The 27073-nt window shown below is 45.4% G+C and overlaps 2 protein-coding genes and 1 pseudogene across 2 annotated transcripts in view; all 3 read left to right on the top strand.

Moving 5' to 3' along the window:
- The first annotated feature begins 2126 nt into the window (after positions 1-2126).
- Positions 2127-14651, top strand: psmb8a (proteasome 20S subunit beta 8A). The gene is made up of 6 exons (XM_073064344.1): positions 2127-2304; positions 4842-4986; positions 6042-6153; positions 7346-7475; positions 13257-13461; positions 14417-14651. Exons 1-6 carry the CDS (start codon positions 2167-2169, stop codon positions 14515-14517), a joined length of 831 nt encoding a protein of 276 aa, XP_072920445.1. The 5' UTR covers positions 2127-2166; the 3' UTR covers positions 14518-14651.
- Positions 14652-16790: 2139 nt separating this feature from the next.
- On the top strand, positions 16791-21698 carry LOC140720939 (NADH dehydrogenase [ubiquinone] iron-sulfur protein 3, mitochondrial pseudogene; annotated as a pseudogene).
- A 218-nt stretch (positions 21699-21916) lies between these two features.
- LOC140716514 (antigen peptide transporter 2-like) overlaps positions 21917-27073 on the top strand; it is a 44476-nt gene continuing 39319 nt past the window's right edge. Inside the window, exons 1-3 of the mRNA XM_073029314.1 lie at positions 21917-21995; positions 22330-22884; positions 26252-26366. Coding sequence (XP_072885415.1) covers positions 22386-22884; positions 26252-26366 — 614 coding nt within the window. The 5' untranslated portion in view covers positions 21917-21995; positions 22330-22385. The remainder of the gene's footprint in view (positions 21996-22329; positions 22885-26251; positions 26367-27073) is intronic.

Here is a 27073-nt window from a genome sequence, read left to right on the forward strand (position 1 = left end):
CCCATCCCCAATTCTCATTTCCCCACTCCCACAATCCCAAACCCATCTCCTATTCTCATTCTCCCATTCCCCCACTCCCAAAGTCCCAGACCCATCCCCAATTCTCATTTCCCCACTCCCACAACCCCAAACCCATCTCCTATTCTCATTCTCCCATTCCCCCAATCCCAGTCCCCTCCCCTATTCTCATTTTCCCAGTCCCACACTCCCAGACCCGACCCCAATTCTCACTTCCCCATTCCCCCAATCCCAGACCCATCCCCTATTCTCATTCTCCCAGTCCCCCAGTCCCAGACCCGTCTCCCATTCTCATTCCCCCACTCCCACAGTCCCAGACTCATCCCCTATTCTTAAACCCATCCCCTATTCTCATTCCTCCAGTCCCAGACCCATCCCCTATTCTTAGACCCATCCCCTATTCTCATTCCCCCACTCCCACAGTCCCAGACCCATCCCCTATTCTCATTCCCCCAGTCCCCCAATCCCAGACCCATCCCCTATTCTCATTCCCCCAGTCCCCCAATCCCAGATCCATCCCCTATTCTCATTCTCCCAGTCCCCCAGTCCCAGACCCATCTCCCATTCTCATTCCCCCACTCCCACAGTCCCACACTCATCCCCTATTCTTAGACCATCCCCAATTCTCATTCACCCAGTCCCCCAATCCCAGACCCATCCCCTATTCTCATTCTCCCAGTCCCCCAGTCCCAGACCCATCTCCCATTCTCATTCCCCCACTCCCACAGTCCCAGACTCATCCCCTATTCTTAGACCCATCCCCTATTCTCATTCCTCCAGTCCCAGACCCATCCCCTATTCTTAGACCCATCCCCAATTCTCATTTCCCCATTCCCACAGTCCCAGACCCATCCCCTATTCTCATTCCCCCGCTCCCACAGTCCCAGACCGGTCCCCTATTCTCATTCCCTCAGTCCCAGACCCATCCCCTATTCTCATACCCGCACTCCCACAGTCCCCTATTCTCATTCCCCCAGTCTCACACTCCCAGACCCATCCCCTATTCTCATTCCCCCAGTCCCAGACCCATGCCCTATTCTTAGACCCATCCTCAATTCTCATTTCCCCATTCCTTCAGTCCCAGACCGGTCCCCTATTCTCATTCCCCCAGTCTCACACTCCCAGACCCATCCCCTATTCTCATTCCCTCAGTCCCAGACCCATCCCCTATTCTCATACCCGCACTCCCACAGTCCCCTATTCTCATTCCCCCAGTCTCACACTCCCAGACACATCCCCTATTCTTAGACCCATCCCCAATTCTCATTTCCCAATTCCTCCAGTCCCAGACCGGTCCCCTATTCTCATTCCCCCAGTCTCACACTCCCAGACCCATCCCCTATTCTCATTCCCCCAGTCCCAGACCCATCCCCTATTCTTAGACCCATCCCCAATTCTCATTTCCCCATTCCCACAGTCCCAGACCCATCCCCTATTCTCATTCCCCCAGTCCCACACTCCTAGACTCGTCCCCTATTCTCATTCCCCCGCTCCCACAGTCCCAGACCGGTTCCCTATTCTCATTCCCCTAGTCTCACACTCCCAGACCCATCCCCTATTCTCATTCCCCCAGTCTCACACTCCCAGACCCATCCCCAATTCTCATTTCCCCATTCCTCCAGTCCCAGACCGGTCCCCTATTCTCATTCCCCCAGTCCCACACTCCCAGACCCATCCCCTATTCTCATTCCCCCAGTCCCAGACCCATCCCCTATTCTTAGACCCATCCCCAATTCTCATTTCCCCATTCCCACAGTCCCAGACCCATCCCCTATTCTCATTCCCCCAGTCCCACACTCCCAGACTCGTCCCCTATTCTCATTCCCCCCGCTCCCAGACCGGTTCCCTATTCTCATTCCCCCAGTCCCAGACCCATTCCCTATTCTCATTCCCCCAGTCCCAGACCCATCCCCTATTCTCATTCCCCCATTCACACAGTCCCAGACCCATACCCTATTATTACCAACCCCTATTCTCATTCCCCCAGTCCCAGACCCATCCCCTATTCTCATTCCCCCAGTCCCCTATTCTCATTCCCCCACTCCCACTGTCTCAGTTACTGTGCCCCAGTCCGTGTTTTGCATCGTGTCGGTTTCTGTGTAAGAGTTAGTTTCACTTGCGTTTTGCGCGGCGGGACTCTCCGAGAACATGGCGTTTATGGATGTCTGCGGATTTCGGGACCTGGATCTGGACTTCTCGCCTTTCGGAGCGAAAAGTCCATGTCTGAGTGGAAGCGGGGCTTTCGGGGTCGCGGATGGGCAGTTGGCTGTGCCGCTGGGGCTGGACGTGAGTTCTGTGTTGGCTCGACTCGGGCACTCGCACAGCCGCCTCTGGGGTTGGACTGGCTGGGGAAGTCTGCAGAGCATAGTGAATTGCCGGAGTTTATAAAAACGGAAGCTTGTCCGGGGAGAAATTAATATTAGCTCCAACTGTAAGATAGACTTGTAAGAGGTGTGTGTGTGTGTGTGTGTGTGTGTGTGTGTGTGTGTGTGTGTGTGTGTGTGTGTGTGTGTGTGTGTGTGTGTGTGTGTGTGTGTGTGTGTGTGTGTGTGTGTGTGTGTGTGTGTGATGAGCAGCATTGGAGGTGGTGGTTACAGATGTCTTTCTGTAATAACGACCAGAATGCCAATGTGTTAAGGAAGTTATGTGCAAATCTTTAAACATAAGAGATAGATACTGGAATCTGAAGCAATACATAAGATCTAGAAGAACACTGTGCATCAAGTAACATCTGTAGAATGGAGTGGGGGTCCTGGACCTGAAACGCCGACTGTATGTTTCCCTCAATAGATACTGCCTGACCCACTGAGTTCCTTCAGCACCTTATTTGAACATTTCTAAGTTGATTAAATCCCTTATCCCTGCTCTCCCTTATGAATTTCTTGGTCTTCTGTTTCGACAATATTATTAGCACAGAAACAAACCATGTGTCCCATTGTCCACACTGATCATTCGGCCCCCTAATTACACCATTCCCTATCACTACTATAATAATTTCACTTCCCCTGCATTCTACTATGGTTTTGACCCTCCAAGTGAAAACAAATCAGAAAATCAGCTATAAGTTAGCCACTATTATTCTTCACGTGTTGGTGCATGGTCAAGTGGTTAAGGCGTTCGTCTAGTTATCTGAAGGTCGCTAGTTGAAGCCTTGGATGAGGCTGCGTGTGTATTGTTGAGCAAGTTACTTAACCACACATTGCTCTGCGACGACACCGGTGCCAAGCTGTATGGGTCCTAAAGCCCTTCCCTTGGACAACATCGGTGCCGTGGAGAGGGGAGACTTGCAGCTTCGGCAACTGCCGGTCTTCCATAAAAAAAACCTTGCCCAGGCTTGCGGCCTGGAAACTTTCCAAGGTGCAAATCCATGGTCTATTGAGACTAACGGAGGCCTACTACTACTACTCCTATTATTCTTCAGCGGTGGTCTCCAAGAGGAGACATCCTTCCTCTACAGATAGATACAATGTGAGGCCATGCATGTGCTGGGATGAATAGGAATAAGGAATTCACGTTCCTCTCTTCCAACCTTGTCAATTGTCCCACTCTGTATCGGTGAGACAATGTGCAGACAAGGTGACCACTACATGGCCAGTTAGCTGTGTTCTGTCTGCCATGACCATCTAGGGTTCCCAAATGCCTGCCACTTTAATTCCCCTCCCTATTTCCACACTGACAGTCTGTCCTCGGTCGACTCTACTGCCAGGTTGAGACATCACAAACTAGAGGAATAACTGGGTCCTCTCTTGCACCATGGAAATCAGCCTTACCCAATTCAGTATCTTAACTTGAGGACCAACCTCATCCCTCTGCATAATTACCTTTAAACCTACCAACACTTCCACCATCTGCCCAATGTAATTTCCGGAGATAAGGTAAGATAAGTAGCCCTTTCTGTGGTAGGACTATCCACATATTGTCTTACTGTACTCACCAGGACACACTTAACAAATCCCACCCCATCCAAACACTTTACAGTAAGTCAATGTTAAAGTCAAAGCAAATTTATTATCAAAGTACAGTACATGTATGTTGCCTTGAGATTAATAGAGATATACAATAAAATTTATGAAAATCTATACATGAAAAGTCCGACAAACAACCAATGTGCAAAAGATGACAAATTGTGCAATTAAAAATACATAAATAATACGAAGAACATGAGTTGTGGAGTCCTATAAAATGAGTCTGCAGGTTGTAGAATCAGTTCAGTGTTGTGGTGAGCAAAGTTATCCATGTCGGTTCAGGAGAATCAGAATTGGATCATTTTTAATGCATATTATGAAATTTGTTGTTTTGCGACAATAGTATATTGCAATTCATAGCAATAAAACCTGCTGTTGTGATACCAAGGCTCCTGTGCCTCCAGCCTGATGGTAGTAGCAAGAAGAGCAAAAGGCCTGGTTGATAATGTAATCTCAGTCAGTATTGGGGAAACTAAAATCCCTCAATTCTGTAACACTCTGACATCTTTCTGTCATTTGCTTAGCTGTCTGTTGCTCTAATTCTGCCATATATCTCCAGCAAAATGATTGGTCCTCTTTTATTCCTAAATTCTACCAATATGGTCTCATTGAATAGTCTCTCAAGAATATCCGTCTAAGTAGGAGAAACACTTGATGGAAAGTGAAATTCTTAGAATGACGGGGAAGTACGAACTGATCAGAATTATAATTGGTGTGAATGGCAAATGGAAAGGCTACATGGCTATGTGGATCCTACTGTATTTGTATTTAAATATAGATTTGACAATGGTGATTAATATTCTTATCAATTTACTATAAATCAGTGTAAGGCAAGATCTTTATGCTTCACACTTCCAGCCCGTGGAATTCCTGAAGTCATACAGTGAAGGAGAAGGAGGAATAAGGATAAAAATTAACCATGGAACAACCACTTTGGCCTTTAAATTTAAACATGGAGTGATTGTGGCTGTGGACTCCAGGGCCTCAGCAGGAAATTACCTTGGTGAGTCCAAATGATTTCAATTGTCTTAACAACCTGTTTCAGCTCTAGGATTGAATTGACATTATTTTTTACATCCTTCACATACATGAGGAGTAAAAATCTTTACGTTACGTCTCCATCTAAATGTGCAAATTATTGTAATTTGTAATAAATAGTATGTACAGTAAATATACAACAGAACAGTCAACATAGCATAGAAATACAACTGTGTTAGCATAAGTTAATCAGTCTGATAGCCTGGTGGAAGAAGTTGTCCTGGAGCCTGTTGGTCCTGGCTTTAATGCTGCGGTACCGTTTCCCGGATGGTAGCAGCTGGAATAGATTGTGGTTGGGATGGCTTGCATCCCCAATGATCCTACGGGCCCTTTTACCTCTATGTATTAGGAAGAAGGTGAAATTTTTTTAATTGACCACTCCACCATTTTTGACTGGTGTAGATAACGATTGCCTGTTAAAAGGATGTTTCTGGTTAATATATTAAAATATATACAGTAAATCTCATTCTTGTGACACCCATCCCCTGGCCACACTGACCAAAATCCTCTCAGGGCAAAGTTTCAGAAGAAACCTTTTGCCATACAGCAAAAGAGATGGTGATGCCACATTCAGTGAATGAATGAATGGATAATAGAAAGTCTTCCCTGCTTATACCCACACTGCAAGTTCATGGAACTTCAGGGAGGCTCAATTGTATTTGTCACCTGCACATTACCCTGAACACAACATCATTCCACAGATGTACAGTCGAAACCTTAGCATCATAGAATCATTCAAGATTAATGATATGTTAGCCATTTAAATCATCTTGTCTGTGATGGTGAGGAAAGAGTAGCCTAGAGTTAAAAACTCTGCTCAAGGATATACCTTCCAGTCATTGGTCCAGGTGTTCTTTAACACTGATGAATGTCCCTGCCTCTCTGTCCCTTTCAGGGGAGTGAGTTCCCACCCGGCTTATTGCTTGTATGTCCCTTTGAACTACAAGGGGCTCTTTTTCTGAAATAACTGTAACTGTCAATATCCATTGATATAAATGCAAGTTGTTATTTGCTATATAGATTCTGTGAATATAAACAAGGTGATTGAAATCAACCCCTTCTTGCTGGGTACCATGTCTGGAAGTGCTGCTGATTGTCAATACTGGGAGAGACTGCTGGCCAAACAGTGCAGGTAAGCAAATTCTACAATTTTGTATTAAAATCTAGTCAAAACTCAGGCAGATAGCTTGATGTGTAATAGTGTAATATGTCAGTAACCCAGCATTCGTCCATCCACCATGGATTCTCCTGAAGGTCATGGGAATGAGTACCATTTGGGATGGAACAATAGCACAGCAGGTAGTGCTGCTATTTCACAGCTTGGGATACTGGCGTTCAGTTCTACCTCTAGTGCTGTCTGTGAGGAGTTTGCACGTTCTCCCTATGACTACATGGGCTTCCTTCCACTCCCCAAAGACTGGCAGGGAGTGTTGCTAGGTTTGGCTGTTATAAAATAACCCCAGTGAGCAGGTGATGGGGGTGGGGGTTGATGAAAATGGATATTTGAGGGAGAATAGGTTACAGGGAAGTAATCTGGGGTATCTGAGTTTCTCTATGAGCCAGAATAGCACCTAATGGGCCAAATAGCCTCCTTATTTTGTCATTGTGAAACATGAAGTTATTTTGTGAGACTGATGGAATGCTGCCTCATCATAGGAACGATAGACACACACTACCTACTGTGCGATTGAACAAGGAGATTCAGCTCAGGTGTCAACTCCACACGTTCTTCAGGTTCCAGAACTGGTCACAAAGTTGCTCAGTCAGCAACAGCCAACCTGAGAAAGCAGAAAGGCTACTTTACCCTCAGAAATGCCTTACCCCCACTGCACTCATTAGCTTGCACATTAATTCCTTACTAAAGATAACTTTCCACTAATCACACTCAGTCCTTCCCACGCAGCACATCCCCCCTCATTGATTCCCTCCTAACCCAACTCACAAATAATCCTTCTCCAAAGGTTCTGTCCCTCACCAGTAACACTGCCCCCATGCTCTGCGTTCAAGGTCAGGCATTACTCGAGCACTCTTTACCTGTCTGGAGAAAACTACCATTGAAAGGTTGAGGGGGTGGGCAGTAAAAAGCCTGGCCCAACCATGAGGTTCCCAGATGTGTGTGGACTGATGACATTCTGGACTGTCAAGCAGTTATGATATATGTCAGAAAGTGCTTTTTTTTTTACACAAACAGTTATGATATATGTCAGAAAGTGCTGTTTTTACACAAACAATTATGGTATATGTCAGAAAGGTGACCTCATTCAGGAGCACTGATATGTTGATGTTAAGGTCTCTAAAGCTATGCTGGCATATTGTTTTGACAGATTATACAAACTGAGAAACAAAGAACGCATCACGGTATCAGCTGCTTCCAAACTGCTGAGCAACATGATGTGTGAGTACAGAGGCATGGGGCTGTCTATGGGCAGCATGATCTGTGGCTGGGATAAGAAGGTAGAGTATCACTACAGTTTGAAAATACACCTTGACCCATCTCACTGGTATATCATGGTGTCAGTTGTGAACAGGCTACCCAGACGGAATATAAGGTGTTGTTCCTCCAACCTGAGTGTGGCTTCATCTTGACAATAGAGGAGGCCATGGATAGACATATCAGAATGGGAATGGGATGTGGAATTAAAATGTGCAGCCACTGGGAGATCCTGCTTTCTCTGGCGGACCGAGCGTAGGTGTTCAGCGAAACGGTCTCCCAGTCTGCGTCGGGTCTCACCAATATATAAAAGGCCGCACCAGGAGCACCGGACACAGTATACCACAGCTTATATTCCGTCTGGGTAGCCTCCAACCTGATGGCATGAACATTGTTTTCTCTAACTTCTGTTAATGCCCCTCCTCCCCTTCTTACCCCCATCCCTGATTTATTTATTTCCCCCTCCCTTTTTTTCCCTCTCTCTGCTCATCACTCTCTGCCTGTTCTCCATCTCCCTCTGGTGCTCCCCTCCCCCTTTCTTTCTCCCTAGGCCTCCCGTCCCATGATCCTTTCTCTTCTCCAGCTCTGTATCCCTTTTGCCAGTCAACTTTGCAGCTCTCATCTTCACCCCTCCCACTCCTGTCTTCTCCTATCATTTCAGATTTCCCCCTCCCCCTCCTACTTTCAAATCTCTTACTATCTTTTCTTTCAGTTAGTCCTGACGAAGGGTCTCGGCCCTAAATTCAACAGTGCTTCTCCCTATAGATGCTGCCTGGCCTGCTGCGTTCCACCAGCATTTTGTGTGTGTCACTCCCATCATTGTACTGTCAGGCAGTGATCTTCTCCAACAAGAGAGAGTCTAACTACTTATCAGTTGCTGGGTCTACAACATCAACACCCTGAAATTGAACCAAAGTGGCCACATAATAAACCATGGTTCCAAGAGCAGTTCAGAGGCGGGGTAACTTGTAGTCCAATACCCCAAGGTCTTCCATCTTTCACAGAGTAGGAGTGCAATGGAATGCCTTTCTGTATAACTGCAGCTCCGTTGGCAATGAGCTTGATATGATTCCGAACAAACAGTCCACTTAATCAACTTCCCATTCACTACCTTAAACATGGATTCCTTTCATCATAAACACATAGGTTGTAGTGTGCAGTTACTCATCGAGCTTAATTCGATGCCACCTCCCAAACTTGTGACCTCTACCACCAAGAATAAGGGAAGTAGATGTAGAGGGATGCCACCATTATGAGATTCCACTCCAAGCTGCACAGCATCCTGACTGGGAAATGTTCCTTCAGTATCACCAGGTCAAAATCCTGGAATTCCCTCCCCAATAGGACTATGGGGGGAGCTTCACCAGAGGACCAAGAGCTTCAAGCCACTGCTCACATCAGATTTCTCAAGAGTAATTAGGGATAGGCAATTAAAACTGGCCTGCAAACAACACCAATAGATTTCCTTCTTTAATTACGTCTGATAAAAATCATTGAATTTTGTTTGCACTTTGCTTAGATTTCCCAAGCATTTGATAGAGACTGATCTAGGCTAGGAGTAAGGTTTAAAGTAGGATGCAACAGTTTCACTAAAGTATTGACAAGAAATTAACTCAGACCTCTCAAGTGAGATTCTGATTAGATTGTTAACCAGTCAATAGCCATTTCATATGTGGCATCAAACTCAGTAGATCTCGGGGTAACTTTGCCACCGTTCTGAGGTAATCACCAGGGAGAATGACATGGAAACTGGAGAGTTAAGGGTGGTGAATGGGTGTTTATGTGACCGGAGTCTGAAACGGTGGTGTACCATAGGGGTCAGTGCTGGGAACTTTGTTGTTTGTTATAAATATAAATTGTATTTAATATATACACACATACACGTACAAACACATACTCTCACTCAGTGGCCTGGTGTTACATCTACTTCTAGCTCATTGTTGTAAATTCAGAAATGCTCTTCTGCAGACTACTGTTGCAATGAATGGGTTACTGTCACCTTCCTTTTGAACCAGTCTGGCATTTCTCCTATGACCTCTCCCATGAGCAAGGCATTTTCACCCAGAACTGCTGCTCATTTAATGTTTTTTTGTTTGTTTATTGCACCATTCTCTGTAAAATCTAGAGGATGTTGTGTGAAAATCCCAGGAAATCAGCAGTTTCTGAGATACTCAAACCACTCCGCCTGGCACCAATAATCATTGCACAGTCAAAGTCTCTCAGATCACGTTTCTTCCCTATTCTGAAGTTTGGTCTGAACAACGACTGAACCTCTTGACCATGTCTGCATGCTTTTACGCATTGAGTTGCTCCCACGTGATTAGATATTTCAGAATCAGGTTTAATATCACTCATCTCATTGTAGGACATTTAGAGTAAATGGAAGGGACTTTAGGAGCATTGATGTACAGAGGGACAACATGGTTTAATTCTGTAGTTTGTCTGAAGGGGCAACACAGATGGATTATGTGATGAAAAAGGCTTTGGGTAGACTTGCTGTCATAGGATGAGGCAATAAGTATAAGAGTTGGGATGTCATGGTGGCATCCAAAACATTAGTTGGACTGCACTTAGATATATGGGAAAATGTAATTAGCATTTATCGTCATCAACCCAGAGTAGCCTTTAAGTTGCATGTAAAATATCCCACATAAAAAACTTCCTAGTATCTGAGCCATTAGTTATCACTGTACTAAACTGGAAGATCACTTTATTGCTTCCACACATACATCAAGAGCAAAAGGATAACTAGGGAAATGGCAGGACCAGTCAGGGATAAAGGAGAGAACATATACTTGGAGCTGAGGATGTAGGTAAGGCCCTAAATTAGTACTTTGTGTCAATACTTACCAAAGAGAATGTCATGGAGGACAGTGAGATCAGTGTGAACCATGCTCGACATAAAGAAGGTAGTGTTGGGTCTCTTAAAGAATTGAGGTGAGAGGATAGATCGCTGGGGCTTTGACCAGCATCGCTGTGTCCTCATAAGCCACAGGTGATGTTGCAAGTGGCTAATGTTGTCCCGTTGTTCAAGAAGGGAAGTAAGAATAATCTTGGAAACTATAGACCAGTGAGTCTCACATCAATGGTACGGAAGCTGCTGGGGAAGGTTCGTAGGGATAGGATTTATGACTATGTGGTAGATCATGGTCTGGCTAGGGACAATCATCATGCTTTAGGGCTTTGTTTGGGGCAGAACATGTCCAATTAATGCGATGGAGTATTTTATGAGGAGGTAATGAAAGTCAATCATGAAAGTAGAGCTATGGATATTGTCTGCATGGAGGATCATAAGGTATTTGACCAAGTATCTCATTGGAGGTTCATCCAGAAGATCAAGGTACATGGGATCCATAGTGACTTGGCTGTTTGATTCAGAATTGTCTTGCCCATAGAAAACAGAGATTAATGATCAATAGGACTTATTCTGGCTGGAGGTCTGCGACTAGTAGTGTTCCACAAGGATCTGTACTGGGACCTCTGCTGTTTTTTTGTACATATAAATGCTCTAGATGAAAATGTAAATAGGTGGGTTAGTAAAATACATAGATTGGTGGTGTTGTGGATAGTGTAGAAAATTGCCAAAGATGTAGCAGGATATTGATCAATTGCAAATCTACATAGAGCAATGGCAGGTTGAGATTAATCCAATCAAGTGTGGACTGTTACACTTTGGAAGATCAAGTGTAAAGGGGCAGGGCACAGTTAATTGCTGGATGATTACCATTGTTGATAAACAGATACATCTTATAGTCCAAGTCTATAACTACCTGAGAGTGGCTACACAGGTTGATATAGAGATAAAGAAGGTGTACAATATGCCTGCCTTTATTAGTTGAGGCAATGAGTTCACAAGTCAGGAAGTTATGTTGCAGCTTTATAAGACCCTAGTTATATAGACCCTAGTCTGGAGTATTGTCTTCACTTTGGTTGCCCCACTATAGGAAGGGTGTGGAGGTTTTAGGGTGGGGATGCTGCCTGGATTTGAGGAAATAAGCTAGCTGCTTGAAGGAGAGGCTGGACTTGAGATTGTCTCTGGAGCGGTGGAGGCTGAGGGATAGCCTGATAGATGTTTATAGGATTTGAACATAAGAAATAGGAGCAGCATTAGGCCATCTGGCCTGTCAAGCCTGCTATGCCATTCAATAAGATCATGGCTGATCTGGTCATGGAATTATCTCCATCTTCCTGCCTTTCCCCTACAACCCTTAATTCCCCTACTCTGCAAAAATCCATCCAACCTTGTCTTAAATATACTTACTGAGGTAGCTTCCACTGCTTCCCTTGGCAGAGAATTCCATTGATTCACCACTCTCTGGGAAAAGTAGTTTCTCCGCATCACCATCCTAAACCTACTCCCCTGAATCCTGAGGCTATGTTCCCTAGTTCTAGTCTCACCTACCAGTGGAAACAACTTTCCTTTCTCTACCCTATCTATCCCTTTCATAATTTTATATGTTTCTATAAGATCTCTCATTCTTCTGAAGTCCGACGAGTACAGTCTCAGGCGACTCAATCTTTCCTCAGAATCTAACCCCCTCATCTCTGGAATCAACCTGGTGAACCTCCTCTGCACCATCTCTAAAGCCAGTATATCCTTCCTCAAGTAAGGAGACCAGAACTGCACACAGTAGTCCAGACACGGCCTCACCAGTACCATATACAGTTGCAGCATAACCTCCCTGCTCTTAAATTCAATCCCTCCAGTAATGAACGTCAACATTCCATTTGCTTTCTTGATAGCCTGCTGCACCTGCAAACCAACCTTTTGTGATTCATGCACAAGCACTCCCAAGTCCCTCTGCACAGCAGCATGCTGCAATTTTTATCATTTAAATAATAACCTGCTCTTTCATTTTTTCCCTCCAAAGTGGACATCTTCACTTTTACCAACATTGTACTCTATCTGCCAGACCCTTGCCCACTCACTTTGCCTATCTATAATCTCACTGCGGACTCTCTGAATCTTCTGCACAGTTTGCTTTCCCACTCAATTTAATATCATCAGAAAGCTGGGGAATAGATAGAATAGACAGCCAGTATCTTTCTCCAAGGGTCAAAATGACCAACATGAGAGGGCATACATTCAAGGTGAGAGGGGGTTGTTCAATGTTCAAAGGAGGTTGTTTACACAGAGTGGTGGATGCCTGGAATGTGCTGCCATAGGTGGTGGTGGAGGCAAATACAAAAGAGGTGTTTAAGAGGCTCTATCATATTTGCCTCTTAAAAGTCTCCATCATATATTATTGCATAGATAAGGCAGAGAATGGAGGAATATATAAATTGTGTAAGCAGAAGGGATTAGTTTAATTAGTTTTGCACAGCACGGTGTGGGGAAGACTCTGTTCCTGTGCTGTAGTTCAATGTTAACAGCGTTTGTGAGACTTTACAGTTACTAAAACAAATAGCTGGAAGTTGTAGGAAGATACAGCACAAAAAATCTCCTTTGGCCCATTAAGTGCAAACTGACCATCAAACACCCGTTATTCTACACGTTTAATGATTATATTGCCAATCATTTGGTTTTATTGATATTTGATGCCCATTTTAAATTGTGATATTCCAGAATTTGCAGCTCCTGCAATATCAGGCTTCAGACCTGATCAGCCACTTCTTCAGAACCTCATGTTTCAAATCATCAAGTGCTCCCACTGCTGTACTATCTCCCACTCGAATTGAGATCTATGCACTCAATCCCAGACCCTGCTTTGTTTCTGCAGCAGTTTTGCATGTTAGCACAATTTTAGTAGAAAATAAATATTACTCAGCCTGGAATTTACATTGAATCTTTCTTTATTACATAGGGCCCAGGACTCTACTATGTAGATGAAAATGGGACAAGACTGTCTGGAGAAATGTTTTCCACTGGTTCTGGAAACTGTTATGCTTACGGTGTCATTGACAGTGGCTACAGATATGATTTGACGGTGGAAGAAGCCTACAACCTGGCACGGCGGGCCATTTATCATGCCACACATCGCGATTCGTACTCTGGAGGCTTCGTCAACAGTAAGATTTTCCCACCAAATAAAAACAAATATGATTCATGCCATTGACAGATGACTGCCCTCACCACATTCTTCCCAATTTCTTTGAGCTATCGTTTTGGTTCCGCAGATTATCCCTTCTTAGTACATTCGGTTAAGTGTGGAAGAATGAAGATCAGGTCACCAGTTACTGAATCACAGATCTTTCCTTCATCTTTTCATCTGACTGGAATAACATATCAGTCACTTCCTACCTTTACATGGATGAAGGCATTGGCCTGTATAGGGCAGAAATGGACACTGGGAGAATTCACATGGACACTGTACATTGGTTGGCTTTGGACTCCATGTTCTGATTATCTGTTCGTGAGAATGTAAACAGGAGGAGGCTGTTCAACCATCTCCTAAGAACGTGGCTGGTCTTCTACTTCTTCATCACTTTCCTGCATGAACCCAATATCCCCTAACTCCCTTAAGACTTATTAGTTTCTGACTAGAATACTGTATACTCAGTTTGTGAGCTTCTGCAGACCTCTAGGATAGAGAATTATGAGGATCCACTACTTTCTAGATGAAAAAAAACCAAAGTTCTGAAAATGTGACCTCTAGATTGGGAGCTCTATTAGGACAAATATCCTGCATCTAGCCTATCAAGCCCTGTAAAAGTATTCCTGTAAAAGTATTGTACTTTTCACTAAGATCACTCCTCATCTTATTAAACTCTTTCAAATACAGTTTAATCTCAAACATCTGCAGATTTCCTTGTGTTTACAGTTTAATCTCATTTCATATGATAAAACCCAGTGAACAATCTGGTGAACCTTCATTGCTCTTCCTTTACTGTAAGTGTATCCTTCCTTTAGAAGGGAGACCAGACCTGTACACAATACTCCAGATGCAATTGCACCATGATTTCACAGTGATGGAGCAAGGCACCTCTGCAAGTATTTCAATTTAATTTCTGTTTTTGTTTTTAGTGTATCACATGCGTGAAGATGGCTGGATAAAAGTTTGCCAGAACGATGTTGGTGAGCTTCATTACAAGTATGGAGCTGAGAAAACCAAGATTCTCCAGTGAGGACAGTCACCAGAGCAAGCTGGCCAGATCAGCAGTATCAAACCGTTAGACTCGCAAAGAATGTTTGTTTAATCTGCAAATGGAATCCTTTCATTTCGTAATCCAAAAATCAAATAAAAAAATCCAGGAAAGGCTTTTGATTTGCTATTTTGTGACAGATTCTAATGAATTAATGCAGTTAAAATCAGTCCTCTGCATGATTAAGTCATGGCCTCTACGCATGCCTGAAAACTAATTGGGGGCCAGGTAAGGTGCAGGAGTTTATGAAAACCAGAAAAAATGTTAATAAACTAGAAAAAGAACAGAAAATATTTACAAGGATGTTGCCAGGACTTGAGGGATTGAGTTACATGGAGAGGTTTGACAGGCTAGACCTTTATTCCTTGCTGCATAGATAAGGTACTCTGTCTTTTTAACAGTGTTGGGGAATCAAGAACCAGAGAGCATAGATTTAAGGTGAGAGGAGAGAGATTTAGTAGCAAAGTGAGGGGCACATTTTTTCACCCAAAGGATGGTATGTATGTAGAATGAACTGTCAGAGCATGTTGAGGTAGTGTCAATAACAATTAAAAAAAAAACAAAAAACAGATATGTGAAAGGAATGATTTAGAGGGATATGAGCCAAACACATGCAAACGGGACTAGCTTAGATGGGCATCTTGGTTGGCAGGGACCAGTTGGGCCAAGAGCCCTGATATTGTGCCGTATGACTTTATGACTATCTCAAGTCAAGTCAAGTCAACTTTTATTGTCATTTCGACCATAACTGCTGGTACAGTGCATAGTAAAAATGAGACAACATTTTTCAGAACCATGGTGTTACATGACACAGTACAAAAATTAGACTGAACTACGTAAAATAAAAACAACACAGAGAAAGCTACACTAGACTACAGACCTACACAGGACTGCATAAAGTGCACAAAAACAGTGCAGGCATTACAATAAATAATAAACAGGACAGTAGGGCAAGGTGTCAGTCCAGGCTTCGGGTATTGAGGAGTCTGATAGCTTGGGGGAAGAAACTGTTACATAGTCTGGTCGTGAGAGCCCGAATGCTTCGGAGCCTTTTCCCAGATGGCAGGAGGGAGAAGAGATTGTATGAGGGGTGCATGGGGTCCTTCATAATGCTGTTTCCTTTGCGGATGCAAGGTGTAGTGTAAATGTCCGTGATGGCGGGAAGAGAGACCCCGATGATCTTCTCAGCTGACCTCACTATCCGCTGCAGGGTCATGCGATCCGAGATGGTGCAATTTCCGAACCAGGCAGTGATGCAGCTGCTCAGGACGCTCTCAATACAACCCCTGTAGAATGTGATGAGGATGGGGGTGTGGGAGATGGACTTTCCTCAGCCTTCGCAGAAAGTAGAGACGCTGCTGGGCTTTCTTGGCTATGGAGCTGGTGTTGAGGGACCAGGTGAGATTCTCCGTCAGGTGAACACCAAGAAATTTGGTGCTTTTAACAATCTCTACTGAGGAGCTGTTGATGTTCAGCGGGGAGTGGTCACTCTGTGCCCTCCTGAAATCAACAACCATCTCTTTTGTTCACATTAAGAGACAGGTTGTTGGCTCTGCACCAGTCTCAATGACTCTACCCACTTCAACCTATTGGAAAAGCAATGGATTTCTATTTGTTCTGCAGACGCAGACTAGGGGTTAGTAGTCATCACTCATATCTACTTGGATCCACTTTCGAACAAAAATAAACACTAGAAGGACTCATCAGTATATGGGGGGGGGGAGGGAAGCAAAAGGTATGAATTTTGGGTTGGGATTCTGCATCCTGACTTAAAAGGAAGGGGAAAGGTTACCTGTATATATCTGTCCGAAGTGGGTGGGACAAAGGCAAATGAGGTGATAGATTGAACCAGATGGAGAGGAGATAATGGAAGATTCTCTTTTGATTCCTCCTGCTTCCTACGGATCAAAGGTGTAGCCACAGGCATTCACATGGGTCCCAGCTTTGCCTGTCTTGTTGATGGCTATGAGGAACAGGCCTTTTTCCAAGCCTTTTCCACAAACCACCACCATTCTCAACTCTTTATCTGCTACACTAGCAACTGTATTGCTTCTGCTTCCTGCACCCATGTAGAATTCGACAGCTCCATCACTTTTGCTACTAACTGCCATGCCGTTTTCAAATTCCCACAGATCTCTTCCTATTCTGGATCTCTCTGTCTCCACCTCAGGAGACAGATGTACCACCTAGATTTTCAAAGACAGACACCCACAGCTACCTCATCTACACCTCCTCCCACTCTGACTCCTGTAAGGATGCCACCCATTGCTCTCAGTTTCTCCATCTCCGTTGCATCCGTTACTGAGATGGGGCCTTCAGCTCCAGAGTTTCTGAAGTGTCCTTCTTCCAGAAGAGAGTACATTGGTTGATGGAGCCTCCTCACATGTATTTCCCCAATTTCCTGGATTCTTCTCTCAGCTTCACTTTTCCTTCTTTCTAGGGAGAACAACAATAGAGTTCCCTTGGTCCTCACCTTTCCAGCTACCCCACTCTCTGGATCCAACACTTCATCATCCACCATTTCTGCCGGCTGCAACAGAACACCACCACCAGCCATATCTTCCCCTCTCCGTGACTCCCTGATCTGCTCATCCTTCCCCACCCACCCACCCTTCATCTCCTGTCCCCTGACACTTTCTAGTGCATTATGAGTCAAAGCACATTCGGTATTTGTCATAGGAAAGTTGGATGCTCTGGGTTGTGGGAGAATTACCCAGTTTCTCAGCACTTTAAAGCCTATAATTAAGTGAACACTGACCTGTTGCTTGGCAAATTCAGAGAGAAAGCTAATGGTTGTCTGGATTGGTCTAGCTTGTGGCTCTGTGCAAAAGACCCTTCCAGAAGGTTTTTCTTGTTTAAGTGTTTCTAATAAAGCCCGTGATTTCCTATTGCATGCTGGGATGGAAATGTTGTCCAATTTGACAGATGTGTGGAGGAACAAATCGAGGAGACAGGTGGGCTTGCTGCAATTTAAATTCTACTTCAAGGATCTATGTATAACTCAGGCTAATTTAGTGCTGTACTAAAGAAGAGCTGTATTTAACAGGTAGGTCATAATCCTGATCTATCCTACTGATCCAGATCTTTGAGCTCAGATGCCTGCACAACAGAGCAGAAGTTTAAATTCCATTAATCCATTATATGTATTTAAACAACTGATATTAGTCAGGGTGATGTTGAAAAGATTGTCATTTGACAATATGCAATGAGCATATTCTACATGTATGGTTTTGACCTGAAACGATGAGAATTCCTCTCCCCTCTCCCCCCCCCCCCCCCCCCGCAAGATGCTACTGGACCCGTTAAGTTGCATCTGGCTATACTTCTACCTGATGAGTGTAGGCAGAGGCTAAAGACAGCAGCACCAGTGCTGAGGACCAAGAAGGTATATTCAAGGAAAATGGAGAAGCACTTAATAGGTTCTTGATTGGACATGGCTTCAAAGATTATGGGGAGAAGGCCAGGAACTGGGGTTGAGGAGGAGAAAATAAAGATCATCCATGATTGAATGGCGGAGCAGACTTGAGAGGCCAAATGACTTAATTCTGCTCCTCCATCTTATGGACCAGTTGAGTGGGTCGACTGGACAACATTCAGAGATTCATCTTTGAGTCTGCATGAATATTTCACAGTTGTCACCGACTTCATCAAAACCCATGTAGGTGAGTGTGTGCCTTCGACAACATACTGAACATACCTGAATCCAAAGCTGTGGATGAACCAGGAGATTCTGCAACCAAGGACACTTCTGTGCCTTGTCGTGCCCTTCACTCTGCACGGAGCATGGCAGAACCACTTTCCTGGCCGTTGGATCTTACAATAGATCGCATCTGCCCAGTCCACCAGAACTGACTCTGAATGCAAGGACAGACATGTCCCTGTCTCACTGGGGTGTGAGGCTACCAGCTACCCTCACCTGGTTTGACCACCTGTCAAAGCTGTGTACTGGAGTGTGGCCACTGTCGCAATGCTAACAGCTACTTGGAGCCACAGGTCTATTTGGGACCAAAGATGTGTGAGCTGCTCCAGAATGGACATGACAAGCCCCTTCACCAGAGGTGTGGCCCCTCCCTGGACACCCCATAATCCCTATTTACATTGCAAAGTACTAGAACTTAGAACATGGAAAATCTACAGCACAATACAGGCCTTTTGGCCCACAATGCTGTACTGAACATGTCCTTACTTTAGAAATTACCTAGAGCTACCCATAGCCCTCTATTTTTCTAAGCTCCATGTATCTATCCAGGAGTCTCTTAAAATACCCTATTGTATCCGCCTCCATCACCATTGCCAACAGCCCATTCCACACATTCACCACTCTCTGAGTAATAAACTTACCCCTGACTTCTCCTCTGTACCTACTGTCCAGCACCTTAAAACTGTGCCCTCTCGTGTTAGCCATTACTGGTGATGCAAAACAACAAATTTCATGGTATATGCCAATGATATGACATCTGACTCTGAATGTGATTCTGTTCATAAGACTATAGACATAGGTGCACAATTGGGCCATTCGGCCCATTGAGCCTGCTCCTCCATTACATCATGGCTGATTTATTATCCCTCTCAACCCCATTCTCCTGCCTTTATTTTATTTAGAGATACAGCACAGAATAGGCCTTTTTGACCCCTCTAGCCACACCACCAGCAACCCCCAATCTTAACTCTAGCCTAATCATGGGACAATTTACAATGACCATTTAACCTATTAAACAATGGGTCTTTTAGACTGTGGAGGAAACTGGAGGACCCAGAGAAAACCCACACGTTCCATGGGGAGACGCTTTACAGATGATGTCAGAATTGAACTCTGAACTCTGATGCCCAAGCTGTAATAGCATCACGGTAACTGTGACACTGCTGTAGTGCCTTTCTCTTAGTAACCTCTGACTGCCTGACTAATCAAGAACATATCAACCTCTACTTTAAATAAACCCAATGACTTGGCCTTCCATGTCAATGAATTCCCATAGATTCACCATCCGCTGGCTAAACAAATTCATCCTCATCTCTGTTCCAAATGGATGTCCCTCTGTTTTGAGGCTGTGCCCTCTGCTCCTGGACTCCCCACACTATAAGAAACATCTTATCCACGTTCACTCTATCTAGGCCTTTCAATATTTGATAGGTTTCAATAAGTTTCCCCTTCATTCTCCAGCATGTGCAAGCCCAGAGCCAATAAAAACTCCTCATACATTAACTATTTCATTCTCAAAATCATTGTCATAAACATGTTCTGGACCCTTTCCAATGCCAGCGCATCTTTTAGATAAGGAGCTCAAAATCGCTTGCAGTACTCCAAGTGCAATCTGACCAACACCTTAAAAAGCCTCAGCATCACATCCTTACTTTTATATTCTAGTCCTCTCAAAATGAATGCTAACATTGCACTTGTCTTCCTCACCACTGACTCAACCTGTAAGATTACTTTTAGGGAACCCTGCACGAGAACTCCCAAGCCCACTTGCACCTCTGATTTTTGAATTTGCTCCTTGCTTAGAAAATAGCCTATGCCTTTATCCTGCTACCTAACTGCATGACCATACACTTCCCTTAGAAACATAAAAAACCTACAGCACAATTCAGGCCCTTCGGCCCACGAAGTTGTGCCGAACATATCCCTACCTTAGAAATTACTAGGCTTATTCATAGCCCTCTATTTTTCTAAGCTCCATGTACCCATCCAAAAGTCTCTTAAAAGACCCTATCGTATCCGCCTCCACCATCGTTACCAGCAGCCCATTCCACACACTCACCACTCTCTGAGTAAATTCACCACTCTCTGAGTAAAAAACTTAACCCTGATATCTCCTCTGTACCTACTCCCCAGCACCTTAAACCTGTGTCCTCTTGTGGCAACACATTTCAGCCCTGGGAAAAAGCCTCTGACTATCCACACGATCAATGCCTCTTATTAGCTTGTACACATCCATCAGGTCACCTCTCATCCTCCGTCGCTCCAAGGTTCACTCAACCTATTCTCATAAGGCATGCTCCCCAATCCAGGCAACATCCTTGTAATTCTCTATATTCTGTTCTGCCATTTCTTTGCCGATTCTCCTAATCTGTCCAAGCCCTTTTGCAGACTTCCTGCTTCCTCACCATTACCTGCCCCTCTACCATCTTCATATCATCTGCAAACTTGGCCACAAATCTGTAAGTTCCGTGTCACAGATCACCCCAAACAGCTGTGTGCAAGAGGACTTTCTGATCTCTACACAGTTCCCATGGAGACACATTGAGATGGACATCAAGAGCTGCTGGGAGATCATCAGCTCAGTGAAAGTCACCCTTTGGCCTGCCCGAATGTTGCTGGTCTGACCATAGTGGAATGCTGTTGACTAGCACTTTCCAGGCTACAGGAGTATGTGCTGGGGGACACACTGATGCTCAGTGTAGCTACTGCGAGTGCTCTGTGGGGAAGGACCAGGCTTGTGAGTCAGGCCTGCACTAGACTGCACAGAGCATTTGTATCTTAGCCTCTGTCTGGAGTGTTTCAGTATCACAGACCAGGTTTGAGGGATCCACCCCGAGACTCACCCTCCTATCCAACCAGGGAATGAACTACAGCACAACCAACTACCCCAACTTTGTGAATGTGTTGCTGAAATACATCCAACAAATGCAGGTGACCTGTTTCAATGAAATGGAGCTTCTTACCCATCCAGGTGGCACAATACCTGTGCCAACATTCCTGTAAGATCATACCAATGGCCAATTTAAGTTACTTGCTGATCATAATTTGTGATGGTCTACATCCTGCTTTATCTGTGGTTTAAATCTTGTATTTGTTACACTGAAGAATTGACACGCCTGGATTCCTTCAAACCTTTGTTTCAAGCTGCAAACTGGTATGAGAGAGATTTGGGCTATGTATGGTGATTTCTTGGCTAACCACCCAGATCTAAGAAGAATGCTCACATACTATGGATTTGAAGGCCATCCTTTTCTCAAAGACTTTCTTTCCACTGTCTGGCTATGTGGAGGTACGTTAACGATGATGAGATAAAACGTGTGGTCGCTGAGCTCACCGAACTAAACTTACCAGGGAATTCCAAATATTTGACGTCAACATCCCAAGGGAAGTTTTCCCAGCGCATCGTAAACTAATTGAGCTACCAAAACTGGACACAGGAGACGCAAAGGCCGTGACTAAGTGAGCAAAGTCAGCTAAATCTTCAGGAAAGCTTGCTTTTCAAATCGATCTAAGAAGCTGTTTTATTCCCTGTGATGCCCAATCCTCTCCTCCGTGGTCTCGGACTGTCACTCTGGCCCCGGCCCGTCTCCAAGACCCTGTCCCGGACTATCTCTGTCGTCCCGCCCCTCTCTCCATGGCTCTGCCCCGGACTATCTCTCGTCCCGCCCCCGTCACTCTGGCCCCGCCCGTACTGCCGGCTGGTTTGAAAGTGAAACCCGAGTGTGGCGGCGGAGAGCGGAGTCTCGCCATCATTTCCATGGTGGGTTCGTTACCGACGGTCGGTGGGGAACTGGCCGCAGTTTATTAAAGAGGGTGCATGGGGCCGGAGTCGTGTTTTGGGGACCGGTGGCCGGGATGTAAACGCGGGAGCTGGGGGGGTGTTTTGGGTGGAGGTGGAGGGCAGACACTGGGCGGGTGAGGAGGCATTGGGTGGGGGGTTGTGGCGGAGTGGGACTGGGGAAAACCAGGGATATTAGTTTGGTTCTGGTCGGGAGACGATGGCCAGACGGATGGCTGCTGTAGCTGGAGGAGAGTTTACTTCCTGTCTCGGTTACCCGTCGCGTTAGTGAATATGGATGTTTCTGTCATTCCAGGACTCAGTGCAGTGAGTGGCTGATAGGGACCTGGCTCTGCCGAGACTGCCAACAGCATGGCCAACATGAGGTTAATTTGCCAGCCTCTGCTGATCCTTGCAGCCGCTGATATCGGGCTCCTCATCGTTCTGCAGTCGCTGCCCTTTCTCAGTCCCCTGAGTCTACACAACTGGCTCTGTTTCATCCGCATTTCCGCACTGATTGGGCTGTCCCTGGGGAACCTGTTTAAGGGGCATGAGAGGAGGGAGCTAGTTCCATACCTCGGGACTTTGTGTCTCCTGTTGCCTGTGCTGGGGAGAGTCCAGGGGCTGCTGGAGAGGGGTCATCGCAACCACATGTACAACTGGGTTTTCCTGCTCCTGTCTCATGTTGCTTCCGCCCTCGCAATGGGTTTCTGGAGAACCCTCCTGCCTGTTAGTCCAGCCAGTGAAAAAGTTCAAGACACTGCTGAGAAACAGAAATCCAAAGCCACAATCCGCAAACTCCTCTCTTATTCCAAGCCTGACGTCTTCTACCTCCTGGGAGCTTTCTGTTTCCTGACAATTGCAGTATTCAGTGAGTATTCTGACCCACAGCTTTGATGTTCAAAAAGTTTAACGATATACCGGTATCTTGTAACAAAACCTGACAGTTTGATTTAGAAATATTATAAATATAGTGAATAGCTTCAATTAGTTTCACTTTGAAAATTACTTTCCCTAAGACCTTGGCTCCAGATAACTAGTGTGTAGGATTCCTTCCTTAATAGTGGTAACTATCAGGCTGAATTAATTACAACACCTACAAAAGCTGGATGAACTCAGCAGGTCGGGCAGCATCCGTTGAAATGAACAGTCAATGTTTTGGGCTGGGACCCTTTGTCAGGACTGAAGAAGGAGGGGACAGGGGCCCCATAAAGAACGTGGGGGGAGGGTGGAAAACCAATCAGATGAAAGATCAAGGGGTGGGGGAGGGGAAGCAGGGAGGGGATAGGCAGGAAAGGTGAAGAAGGAATCTAAGGGGAAAGCACTATGGGTAGTAGAAGAAGGCAAAATCATGAGAGAGGTGATAGGCAGCTAGAAGAGGAGGCAGAGTGAAAGTGGGATGGGGGAAGGGAGAGGGAGGGAATTACTAGAAGTTGGAGAATTCGATGTTCATACCAAGGGGCTGGAGACTACCCAGAAGGTATATGAGGTGTTGCTCCTCCAGTCTGAGTTTGGCCTCATCATGGCAGTAGAGGAGGCCATGTATGGACATATCCGAATGGAAATGTGAAGCAGAGTTGAAGTGGGTGGCAACCAGGAGATCCTGTCTGTTATGGCCGACGGAGCAGAGGTGCTCGATGAAGCGGTCCCCCAGTCTGCGTCGGGTCTCGCCGATGTAGAGGAGGCCGCACCGGGAGCACCGGATGCAATAGATTACCCCAAAAGACTCACAAGTGAAGTGTTGCCTCACCTGGAAGGTCTGTTTGGGGCCCTGAATAGTGGTAAGAGAGGAGGTGTAGGGACAGGTGTAGCACTTACGCTTGCAGGGATAAGTGCCAGGTGGGAGATCTGTGGGGAGGGACGTGTGGACCAGGCAGTCGCAGAGGGAACGATCCCTGCAAAAAGCAGAGATGGGTAGGGAGGGAAAGACATCCTTAGTGGTGGGGTCCTGTTGAAAGGTGGTGGAAGTTGCGGAGGAAAATATGCTGGATCTGGAGGCCGGTGGGGTGATAGGTGAGGACAAGAGGAACACGGTCTCTATTGTGGTGACGGGAGGATGGGGTGAGGGCCGAAGTGCGGGAAATGGAGGAGATGCGGGTGTGGACATCATTGATGATGGCAGAAGGGAAACCACGATTCTTAAAGAAAGAGGACATTTGGGATGTCCTGGAATGGAAAGCCTCATCCTTGAAGCAGATATGGCGGAGACGGAGGAACTGGGAATAGGGAATAGAATTTTTGCATTTGGCAGGTTGGGAAGAGGTATAATCAAATTAGTTATGGGAGTCAGTGGGTTTACAGAAGATGTCAATGGACAGTCTATCTCCAGAGATGGAGACCGAGAGATCAAGAAAGTGGAGAGAAGTGTCCGAGATGGACCAAGTGAATTTAAGGGCTGGGTGAAAGTTAGAAGCAAAGTTGATGAAATTGACGAGCTCAGCATGGGTGCAGGAAGCAGCACCAATGTAGTCATCAATGTATCGAAGGAAAAGTTGGGGAGCAGTACCAGTATAGATTTGGAGCATAGACTGTTCCACATAACCCACCAAGAAGCAGGCATAGCCTGGGCCCATGCGAGTGCCCATAGCTACACCCTTGGTCTGAAGAAAGTGAGAAGAGCCGAAAGAGAAGTTATTAAGTGCGAGTACCAGTTCTGCCAACCGGAGGAGTGTGGTGGTGTTGGGGAACTGGTGAGGTCTATTGTCAAGAAAGTAGCGGAGGGCTTTGAGGCCTTCTTGATGGGGAATTGAAGTGTATAAGGATTGGACATCCATGGTGAAAATGAAGCGGTCAGGACCGGGGAACTGGAAGTTATTGAAGAGGTGGAGGGCATGGGATGTATCCCGGATGTAGGTAGGGAGCGACTGAACTATAGGTGACAAAACGGAGTCCAGGTAGGCAGATACAAGTTTGATGGAACAGGAGCAGGCTGAAACAATGGGTCTACCAGGACAGTCAGGCTTGTGGATCTTGGGGAGGAGGTAAAACTGAGCAGTGCAGGGTGTGGGAATTATGAGTTTTTTGGCTGAGGATGGAAGGTCTCCGGAGTTGAAAAGGGTAGTGATGGTATGGGAGACAATGGTTTGATGTTTTTTGGTGGGGTCCTGTGGCAGGGGTAAGTAAGTAGGAGGTGTCAGAGAGCTGCCATTTGGCCTCAGTGAGGTAGAGGTCCGTCCGCCAGACTACTACGGCACCACCTTTATCTGCAGGTTTGATGGTGAGGTTAGGATTAGTGCGGAGAGAGTGGAGAGCAGTGCGTTCAGAGGGAGTGAGGTTGGAATAGGAGAGAGGGGTGGTGAAGTTGAGACGGTTGATGTCTCGGCGACAGTTGGAGATGAAAAGATCGAGTGCAGGTAGAAGGCCTGGTGGGGGTGTCCAGGAAGAGGAAGAGGGTTGAAGACGGGTTGATTTGACCACAGCATCTGCAGTATACTTTGAATTAATTGTAATCCTGTTTCCAAGCAACTTTGGGAGGGGAGGGGAGGGGTTCTGTCTTACCAGCACTCAAGTTTAGATGACAACTATGGGGAGAGGAACAGAGTCAATGATCTTTCATCATAATTGTCAACATTTTTACAATGCTGCTGGTTTTAAGATGCAATGAACAAATCAATCAAAAAGGAAAATGGATGGAAGGCAGAGGAAATTAAATGATACAATAGCTAATTTCCAAATTTGTGGGAAAAAAGGGGTTTGGTTGGGTTTTAAAATCTAATCTGGTGCAGCTATCACAATTTTGGAGGAGGCTATAGCTGAGGGAAAGCCTAGAACACGTCCTGAAAGTCAAAGTCTGTGACCCTATAGAGGTGTATAAAATCAGGAGTGGCTGAGGTCCATTTTTTCCTCATGGAAAAGGAATCAAAAACTAGAGGGCAAAGATGTCAAAATGAGCTGAGAGGCAATCTCTTCTCCCATAGGCTGCTGCATATGTGGAATGAGCTGTCAGAGGGAGTTGCTGAGGCAGGTACATGAACAACATTTGAAAGACACTGGGACAGCTACAGGCATTGGAAAACCGAGGGATAAGGGCTAAATGTGGAAAAGTAGGATTAGTTGGATGTGCATCTTGGTCAGTATTGATCAGTTGGGCCGAAGGGCCTGTTTCTGCACTGTATGATTCTGTGACTCTAAGAACCATTGTTCGTCTCCTCGGTTTGTCATCTCAAAATCTGTCATATGTCGTATTCGTATGGTTAAAATTGTTTTTGTTAAATCACCTCCTTGCGTTCAATTTCCAGGCCAGACATTTATCCCATATTACACTGGAAGAGTTATCGATATCCTGAGCAATAAGTACAAGACGTCAGCGTTTCACAACGCCATCTTATTAATGTGTTTAGCCTCGGTAGTGAGGTAAGTGTCTGAACACCAAGTGAAATAATTTAACAAACAAGAGAAAATCTGTAAGTCTGAGTAACACACACAAAATGCTGGAACAACTCAGCAGGCCAGGCAGCATCTGTGGAAAAAAAAGTACTGTTGACTTTTCAGGCCAAAACCCTTCGGCAGGACTGGAGGGAAAAAAAAAGGTCAGGAGGAGATTTAAAAGGTGGGGGGAGAGAAACACCAGGTGATAGGTGAAACCTGGAGGGGAGAGATGAAGTAAAGAGTTGGGAAGTTGGTGAAATAGACAGAAGGCCATGGAAGAAAGAAAAAAGTGGCGGGGAGGAGCACCAGAGAGAGGTGATGGGCGGGCAAGGAGATAACATGAGAGGGGGAAATGGTGGAGGAGGGGCATTATCAGAAGTTTGAGAAATCAATGTTCATGCTATCAGGTTGGAGGCTACCCAGATGGAATATAAGGTGTTGTTCCTCCAACCTAAGTGTGTGACAGTGGAGGAGGCCATGGATGGACAGATTGGAATCGGAAGTGGAATTAAAGTGGGTGGCCTCTCGGAGATCCTGCTTTTCTAATCTAGCTGCCTTAAACAGTTATATTATTAGCATCCTAAAGTCAACATTACAGTATGGTTAATAGCATACAAAATTTATATATAATTCAAAAATAATGTTTCCCAGTGCAGTTACAGGTTATCCTGTGCAATTGCTAATTGACTCAT

The sequence above is a fragment of the Hemitrygon akajei genome, chromosome 2 (genome assembly GCF_048418815.1).
Source record: "Hemitrygon akajei chromosome 2, sHemAka1.3, whole genome shotgun sequence".
NCBI classification, from domain to species: domain Eukaryota; kingdom Metazoa; phylum Chordata; class Chondrichthyes; order Myliobatiformes; family Dasyatidae; genus Hemitrygon; species Hemitrygon akajei.

What these genes read in the sequence shown, in the direction of transcription:
- psmb8a (XM_073064344.1), top strand. Translation starts at nt 2,167, where the DNA reads ATGGCGTTTATGGATGTCTGCGGATTTCGGGACCTGGATCTGGACTTC. An exon ending in CTCAGCAGGAAATTACCTTG is followed by an intron (nt 4,987 to 6,041) that starts GTGAGTCCAAAT and finishes TTTGCTATATAG; the next exon opens with ATTCTGTGAATATAAACAAG. An exon ending in CTCTGGAGGCTTCGTCAACA is followed by an intron (nt 13,462 to 14,416) that starts GTAAGATTTTCC and finishes TTTTGTTTTTAG; the next exon opens with TGTATCACATGCGTGAAGAT.